The sequence below is a fragment of the Carcharhinus amblyrhynchos genome, chromosome 5, assembly GCF_965287045.1.
Source record: "Carcharhinus amblyrhynchos chromosome 5, sCarAmb.v2.hapA, whole genome shotgun sequence".
Lineage (NCBI taxonomy): Eukaryota > Metazoa > Chordata > Chondrichthyes > Carcharhiniformes > Carcharhinidae > Carcharhinus > Carcharhinus amblyrhynchos.
This window is the reverse complement of record NC_137328.1, coordinates 55,225,481-55,234,962: the sequence shown is the minus strand read 5'-3', so window position 1 is coordinate 55,234,962 and position 9,482 is coordinate 55,225,481. Positions and strand designations below refer to the sequence as shown.

Sequence of the window (9,482 nt, the reverse complement as noted above, 5' to 3'; positions counted from 1 at the left end):
AGCATGGTCAATATTGTCAAGTCCATGTGCAGTCTAAATGAATAAAGGCTTAAATAATAAGTTTTTCCAGCTCAATACCAAACAACTTTGATTTTTGCTGCAGTTTATAGAAAGACCCATTAGAGTTCAACTGCACCAAAGAGAGGTCAAGTGTTCTTTAGATCGAATTCCCATGGTATAATTAAAACCCATGGATATAATATCCTGACCAATGTAGGCCAATTATACTTTAAGGATTTCAGTGTCTTGAGCTGTTTAAGATTGTTTCCAAATTTGAAATAAAAATCTATACAGAGGCATTAGACTGAAATACTTCTTTGACAAATCCTTAAAAAAATTAGTTGAGATTTTATTACTAGATAATAGTTATTGCTGTGCAGGTTGTTTATAATTATGTTAGGTATTTAAGTGTTTGTGATAAATAAAAAAAAATGAATACAATTCAATTGTCGGACATCACCTTTTCCGCATTGTTAGAAACTCAGTAAGTTTTTCTATGAATTTTATTTGTGTTGCCACAAGACTTTACATACAATAGTTGAGAGATTCTGAACGTATATTTACCACATATGTACAAACACAAGGTATCCGTCAACTTTTTTATACAAGCATCATTGTTTTAAACATTGGGCAACTTGAGTAGCAAATCTTCAAAAACACACATTAATTCAAAAGCAACATAACACAATTATACAGTATCAAGCATATTCAAGATTCCCTTCTCCTGATGTGACTTCAGTGGATTACATAAAACATGTTTCTTAGTCGTATTCATTTTTCAAAACCAACATTTAAAAAAATCACTAGTACAATAATTCAGTTTATTAACTTTTTGGATGTAATTTGCAGTTCAAGGTAAATTATGGAAAATTCAGGATAGAATGTCAATAAATAGAATCCATCCACTAAGCTTTGGCAAATCACCAATGTCCAAGATTGATTTTATTGTTTAGAAACAATGATACATTTCTTCTTCTGTTCACATCTATAGTAATTAAATAGCTTTTGAAACACTGTGATATTTCCTTGTGTTTTAATAAATTTATCAAATATGACAAGTTTTTATACAAACTTTTCCCCCGATAAATACACAAGAATGGCACTGCAAAACAAAATAAAATTCTAGAGGTTGAACAGAAATGTAACTTTCTATGGAATACAATATGTGCTTGCCTGAACTTTTATTACATTAATTGCTTTAAAATAATTTAACAGTAAAGGTGCCACCTTCTTATCTATTTCATTTGCATAATAATAAGGAAAGTTGCCACATTATAAATTGGTTTACAGGAAGGAAAAAAATGCCAGATTGGCCAAAAGATTAAAAAAGGCTTGAAATTTACGCTTGATATCACAACACAAGAAACATTTTAAACAAAGAATGTTATCTAATTAAAACATTACTCATTTAATTCAATAACAGGGATCCTACTGGGCAACATTTCGATAGAACATAAAATCAACCTATTTCTTCAAGAACAAGCATAAAACATTTATTGGATTGCCTCTACTGTGTCAGAATTGCAGAGGATTTACACAAAGGTTATGGTTCATAAACATCAAACTGAAATGCAAATATTTTCAGCTTCCTTCATAATTCACTCCAGTTGGATCCTTTTATGTGGAGAGCTTCCCAGAGTTGACGAATTTGTTGAGAATTTACAGGTAAGGCCTATAAACAGATTTATTTCAAATAAATGATGAAAATGTACCAATGAATATTATATTAAAATTATTACTCATTATGTGGAAAATCTGGGGAGTGCTGTCTTTAAACACAGCCCCTAGCATCCATGAAGTGGTGAGGGTAAAAGGTTAAAAAAAAACTTTTTACTCTCAAAAAACTTGGGTGACACAGCTGACTGGAAGTGACTCCATTTAAATGGAATTTTAGCTTCTGTCCAGCCTAGGCACCAAATTAGATCTATTTAATGTCAATAAAACACACCAGCTATGCAAAGTGATTTCTTTATATAACTCATTAGAAAACACAATACAATGGGCCATTCCTACCTTCTAAAGCAAACTTATTTAAGTTTGCAAGCAGTCCAAAATGCAAGTTATTGACATGCAATGCCATGGCTGAGGCCTTGAGAGAGAAAAGGCCAGAAAGAACCCTCATTCCCACTTGTACAACGTTACATAACTAGATTTGCTTCCATGAGTATGGTGCAAATTGTCATAAGCATGAGCAACAGTGTAATTTATAAGGAACATTTATGATTTATTACAAAATACAACACTTGTGGAGTTCAATTCAGACAGGAGAAACTGGCTGAACACTAGACTGAAACTTTCAGCTTAGAACCAGACATTACCTCATTGGTGCCTCATCAAAAACAGCACCACTCTTCCCATCAATTTTTAATGAGTTTTCTTGCAGTGGCAAGTAAAAATTGGTGTAGTATGACAGAGCAAAGGTCTGCAGGGTCTTTGTACATTAAATAAAGCACAAGGACAATCCAAGTCAGTAGTCTGGCCAACTGGAGGTGTTGGAGAAATTGACCTTGTCAAATGCTGTTGAGGAGGATGAGGAGGAATAGCATACCATAACAGTTACATAGGAAGGCATGTGTGACTTTGGTGAGGGCTACTTGATCATGTAGGAAGAATAGAAACCTTATTGGAAAGATTCAAATGAAGAGTTGCAGAAAATATGAATAATTTGAACCTGTGTCCCCTTGTTCTAGATTTCTCCATGAAGGGAATCATCCTCTCAATATATACCCTGTTAAGATCCCTGAGGGGGGCTTATGTTTCAAGCTCATTTCTCATTCATCTAAACTCCAACGAACGTAAGCCCAACCTGCTCACCCTTTTCCAATTTCTCCCTCTTGATTAATTTTTTATTCATCTGTTGCTGGTTTTTTAAATTTTCCCAATCTTCTTTCCTATCACTAATCTTGGCAGTATTATATGCATTTTCTTTCAATTTGATGCCACCCTTCCTTAGTTAGCTACGGATGATGCACTTTTCTGGTGGAGCCTTTATTCCTCAGTGCAATATATCAGCTGAGAATTATGAAATGGCTGTTGTTACTGTTCTATTGTTTCATCTGTTAACCTATTTACCAGGCCACTTTAGCCAGCTGCCTTCATACCTTTCAATTGCATTTATTTAAGTTTATCAACCCACGTTTCTCACTCTCAAAACTAAATGTGAAATTCTATTATGTTATGATCACTCTTGCCGAAAGAATCTTTTACTGATGTCAAGCACCTGAACGGATGGCTTCAAATTTTGGAAGTTAAGGTGAAGGGGGCTGGGGAAAAGAGCTTAAAGGTATGATTAGTAGCAAAGAAAAGAAGCCATGGAGAACATACCCCTGCCTACATCAATGGGGACAAAGTAGAAAAGGTTGAGAGTTTCACGTTTTTAGGTGTCCAGATCACCAACAACCTGTCCTGGTCCCCCCATGCCAACACTATAATTAAGAAGGCCCACCATATAATTAAGAAAGCCTCTACTTTCTCAGAAGACACAGGCAATTTGGCATGTCAGCTATGACTCTCATCAACTTTTATAGATGCACCATAGAAAGCATTCTTTCTGGTTGTATCACAGCTTGGTATGGCTTCTGCTCTGCCCAAAACTGTAAGAAACTACAAAAGGTTGTGAATGTAGCCCAATCCATCACGCAAACCAGCCTCCCATCCATTGACTCTGTCTACACTTCCTGCTGCCTCAGCAAAGTAGTCAGAACAATTAAGGACCCCACGCATCCCAAATATTCTCTCTTCCACTTTCTTCCTTCGGGAAAAAGATACAAAAGTCTGAGGTCACATACCAAACGACTCGAGAACAGCTTCTTCCCTGCTGCTGTCAGACTTATGAAAGGACTTTACCTTGCATTAAGCTGACCTTTCTCTACACCCCAGCTACGACTGTAACACTACATTCCGCGCTCTCTCATTTCCTTCTCTATGAACAGTACGTTTTGTTTATAGCTGGCAAGAAACAATACTTTTCACTGTATGTTAATAGATGTGACAATAATAAATCAAATCAAAATGGTAATTTCATTTTCAGGGTCATCCTGGAATATTGTGCAGTTTTGAAAGAGATGATAGCAATACCAATTTCATGTTATAAAAAAAACACCTATTACAAATTGAGCTACATTGAATTTTAAGATGAAAAATCTGAAGTTTGTTACATATTTTTATCCTCTAGTCATTAACATTAGGGGGAGATAGTGGTAATGTCACAAGGCTAGTAATCCAGAGATCCAAGTTAATGCTTTGGGAACACAGGTTCAAATCCCACCGGGGGAAATTTGTGAATACAAATAATCAATAATTTAAATTAATTAATCTGGAAGTGAAAGCTAGTCTCAATGAAGGTGGCCATGAAACTTTATCTGATTTTCATAAAAATCCATCTTGTTCACTGATGTCCTTTAGGGAAGGAAATTTGCCACCCGTACCCAGTCTGGTCTACATGTGACTCCAACAACATGGTTGACTCTTAACCGAAATGGCTAAGCAAGCCAGGCTTCCTCAAGAGCCATTAGGGATGGGTTATCAATATTGACTTTGCCAGCAACACACGTGAAAGAATAAAATAAATAATAAAAGATTGAAGCTTCCAAACCTGGTTGGGAATTTAGGAGTCCTTTTTGCTTTCTTTTCTCCTTCTGTGATGGAAGGTAAAAGTATATGAATTAGTAGGCAGCTAAATTAAGCTCAAGCACAGCTCCTCCTACCCCTCCCATCCTCCACAATTCCTTCTTGTTCTGCTTGAGAGGCTGATAATTTTGAATACCCAATTACTTGATATCCAATATCTGACAATATCAATGCAAATTTCTAAAATAAAACAAAAAATGCAGGATAAATTCAAAACAAAATTAAAGTTTTGAGTCTATATGACTTCTACAGAACTGAAGATGAATAATTCTGTATGTGAACTATCCCTCTTCAGTTCTGTAGTTGAAATGTTAACTCGCTTTCTCTTCCCACAGATGCTGCCAGACTAATTTATCCACTATCTTCTGCTTTTATTTCAGATTTCCAGCATCTACAGTATTTTGCTTTTGTTATTATAATGCAAATTTCTAGTTTAGTTACCCAGCATTTATTCTCTCTCTTACCACGTTTACTTTGGTGTACTCATTTCCAACATTGGGTGCTGAGAATGCGGAAAATTCAGCATTAGCTACACCTGCAGCAAATCAAAACAAACATAACGTATCATAGAATCCCTACAGTGCAGGCGGCCATCCAGCCCATCGAGTCAGCATCAAATATCCAACACAGCATCCTACCCAGGCCCACCACCTGCCCTATCCCTGTAACCCCACACATTTATTCTGTTAATCCCCCTAACCTTCACATCTTTGGACACTAAGGGACAATTTAATATGGCCAATCCACCTAACCTGCACATCTTTGGACTGTGGGAGAAAACCAGAGCTCCCAAAGAAAACCCATATAGACACAAGAAGGACATGCAAATTCCATACAAGACAGTCCTCCAAGGCTAGAATTGAACCTTGGACTCTGGTGTTGTGAGACAGCAATTCTAACCACTATGCTTCAGGTATACATTAGATATAAAAGAAATTCTGGAAAATGGCATTATAATTGAAAGTAGGTCTTGAATACAAATTTTCAAGGCAGGTGAATTACTACCTAAAGTAAAAAAGAAAATATTTCACTGAATTCTATTGCATCTTTGGACTAATGTTACAAAACCATGTAGAACAACCAATTAGAATTATGCCCCTAATTACCAACAGCTAAATTCAACCACAATAACAAAGCAGTACCTTTATGACGAGGACATTCCTTTTTGATGTGACCTTCCTTCCCACAGATAAAGCAACATTTATCTTTGTCCTCCTGCTTCCTCCTTTGCTCTGGATATTGCCTGGAAGTTCTGTCCCTGAGAAGTTCATTTGTTGCTCGGTCGTCTTTAGATTTCCTTGGTGGTCGAATCTCTGCATGTACCCCTCCTTCTTTCACTGGAATATCTTTTATGCTTTGTCCATGCAGCTTTAGCACTTCCTTGCTTGGGGATTCTTTGTCTTCAGGTTTCTTTTTTGCTTTGATTTCAAAGGGTCTTTGAAATTTATCCTGGAATCCAGATTTAGATCTAACATCATCAAGATTTTGTCGTCTTGTCTTGCTGCTAAGAAATATTTCAAAAACAGTTTTTAGGAAATAATAACTGTGACTGCTGAATTGAATGCATTCAGGAATAAGAAATTCAGTGGCTTTGCTCAACACAAATGCACAACACTCTTGAGGGAAAACAACTATTAGTAGCATGAATGCAATTTTATTTTTTCCTTGTATATATCAATAATTTATGGTGGTTGGAGGTTTATGGGATAGGACAAAAGTATGGAGTTTGTAACAAGAGCCAAATAAAATACCATCAGGTTTCCTTTTGCTTGTATCCAATTCAGGTTACCACAATATAAGAGGATGCCAAGTCACTGAAGCGGGAATAGAGGTTATTTAACCGGAATGATACAAGGGAGAGAAACTTTAGTTCTATGGAGAGACTAGGGAAGCTGGGATTGTTCTCTTCAAAGCAGAGATGGTTTTGGGGAGTCAATAGATACTTCTAAATTATGAAGGGTTTTTAACAGAACTAAATAAGAAACTGTTCCTACTAGCAGATGGTCAGCAATCAGGGGACCTAGATATAAGACAGTTGGCAAAAGGTTTTGTTTTTCATACGTCAAAAAAGACTTCCTTTGATATTTTTTGAAGCTGAAGAATTCTAGCTAAGACAAAGCTCTTCCCTCTGACATTGGCTTTACTGCTGCTCTCCTTACTGTTTCTGGGCTTTTGTAGTAACCAGGATTTTACAGAGCACTTCAGGTTTCAACCTAATTAGGGTACTGACCAAAGGTCATTGATCTGTAACGTTGGCTGGAACTCTCTGGCCATTCATGCCCCGCCGCCACTGCCAATGAGAATGGAAAATTTAGCACTTCACCAAATCTCTATTCACTGCAGCGGGACTGGCAAATCTTAGCTGTGGACGAGATCAGAGAATCCGGCTGGTTAACTCTGTATCTCTTTCACAGATGCTGCCTGACCTGCTGGGCATTTGCAGCATCTTTTGTTTATTTCAGATTTCCAGCACCTGCAGTATTTTGCTTTTGTAACCATGGTACCCATCCAGCTTCAATTACTTCTATGTAACACTACTTTATTACTACGTATTTAATATGTTCAATTGGTTTAGTAATATATCCCAGCACTTTATGATTAACAAATCAACAGTTACCATTAGGACTCTCAATTTTTGCTTTGATAAGATCTATTTCACTTCTAGAGTTCATATTCCTACTTTCACTTTCAACATGTAGTAACTTATGCCTGTCTATATTGAACAGTGTTTGCTACAAATTGGACCAAGAGCTAACACCAATTAACTCTCCTGTGCAAGTCCCTTTGCAACATTAAATTAAAAGCAAAATATTGCAGAAACTGGAAATAAAAAAAACTACGACTCTCTTTACAACACTCCTTTTACAGCTTGCTAATCTAACCACTTTGTATTGAGACATTTATACATGCAAGAAACAGGAGCATGGACCATTGGGACACCCCATTTAGTACCTCTTCCACCATGCACTACAATCCATTCCTCCATGCAGAGGAACAATACACCATTTAGTTGGTTAATAAACCGTCTTTTATCCTTTATACCCACAGACAGTAATTCATATACTCATTCAGCAGTTCATCAAAACTTGGTTTTCTAAAATACACTATCTCCTGATGTTGATGTGAAGGCATCTTTGCACACGTGTTTGCCCATGTATGCAGTTTTCCCTGTCTGTTAAGTATATGATTTACCATGTCTAATCAGAAGCCAAACTTGATCAATTATTAGGGATTAATCAATTACAGCACCAGAAAATGTTCAAAATATGCCACTAAATAGCAGGATGTGGGTTTCTTACCAACTTGTATAAGTAATAACTAATGACAGTAAATTGAAAAAGTATGAAATGAGTATGCTGATTAGAGATTTATGATTAAGAGATCGAATAAAGCAGTGAAAAGGACAGAGGTGGATTTCAAGAGATTACAAACAGCAGATGGAATGGGAAGACAAGTAGCAGATGAAATTTAATGCAGAGAAATATGAAGTAATACATTTTGATAGGGTGAACATAGAAAAGCAGTATTGAATACTGAGTTTAAAATTATCACCAGAAAAAAAAGGGTTTTTTTTTGAAACACAAGATGGTTTTTCAAGATAGATGCTCTATTCGAATTATGATTGGTGGAATTAAAATGGAAAACTAATATTTAAGAAAAGATTATGCTATGTGGAATAAAACAGGGAATATGACCAAATCCCAGGAAAAGCATGACAGGACAAATGACCCTACCACCCCCTTATTTGCTGCAAAATCCTTTAATTTATAAGATGAACCATAAATTATAAAAATGAGCTAATAATAAAAGAATTAGGGTTCTGAACAACGTAGTACTTTTATAACCTATGGGCAATTAAATCATTTCCACAGCAGTGGAAGCAAGATGTTTCTGTGTTACTCACCTTCTCCGCATGGGGCAATCTTTCATAAAATGACCAATTTTCCCACAAATTCGACAGCATCTGTCATTTGGTGCTAACTGCCCCTCAGTCAGAATTTCTGGATCAAAGAAATACTCCTTAAATTAAGAAAACAGTAAGTTAAACACAATAACAATCATTGTATCTGAACAACTGGCAGTATTTTTGATAACGCTTTCTTGTTCAAGCCAAGATTAATTTTCTTACAATTTTACCGAACATTTCAAAGTTATCCTTTTATCTGACATTATTAATATATCAGACAGACTTTTCTATATTAAAAATATTTCCCATCAACAATGCAAGACTTGAATACTACATTTACATCTGGGAAAACAACTAACTATTCTCTTGCAATTTTCAAGAAGATACATGTAAAAAAAAATTTTACCCAAAAGATTTTTTTTAATACATGCATTTCATAGTGTAAATTATTTAATAAAGATGACTCTGATCAATGGCATGAGTGCAGGAGAGTTGAGCTTCTTTCTCGACCTTACAAATTTCCTGTTTTGGATCAATTAAACCAAAGGTATCATTTGATCATTTTTTAAAAAATCATGACAGGTTAGTAGCCTGACTGTATCAGAGCTGAGCAGGTATTTTGCTGGGGATGGCTTTCCAAATTCAACATTTATAGAAACCTCTCAAAATTTGGTATTGTAACAAAGAGTCCTTTAACAGGAATCCTAACAGCTAGGATAGTTGAGAATTTGTTCTTCACGTAATAAATAAGCAACACAGGAATGGACTTTTGAGTAGAATAGTGGGGGTGAAAGCCTTGCAATAGATCAAGTTGTTAGATACCCTGATGTGGGGAGGATGGGAAGGCAATATTAATTTATTTCTGATTATATAGTTACTATAGGTCAAATGGCTCTCTTCTTGGAAATTATGATGGAGACATTTGATTGAGCATGATTGAGCTAGC

The 9,482-nt window shown here is 35.9% G+C and overlaps 1 protein-coding gene across 3 annotated transcripts in view; it reads right to left on the bottom strand.

Annotated features, from left to right (window-relative positions):
• Positions 1–478: 478 nt before the first annotated feature.
• Positions 479–9,482, bottom strand: part of LOC145343046 (terminal uridylyltransferase 7-like) — an 87,710-nt gene continuing 78,706 nt past the window's right edge. Inside the window, exons 25-29 of one of the 3 annotated variants that reach the window (XM_080188821.1) lie at positions 8,534–8,649; positions 5,772–6,133; positions 5,094–5,164; positions 4,595–4,637; positions 479–1,672 (exon numbers count right to left, since the gene is read on the bottom strand). In XM_080188821.1, the coding sequence (XP_080044947.1) occupies positions 1,599–1,672; positions 4,595–4,637; positions 5,094–5,164; positions 5,772–6,133; positions 8,534–8,649 (666 nt within the window). In that variant the 3' untranslated portion in view covers positions 479–1,598. The remainder of the gene's footprint in view (positions 1,673–4,594; positions 4,638–5,093; positions 5,165–5,771; positions 6,134–8,533; positions 8,650–9,482) is intronic. The other 2 variants (XM_080188822.1, XM_080188823.1) reach the window with 2 other exon arrangements.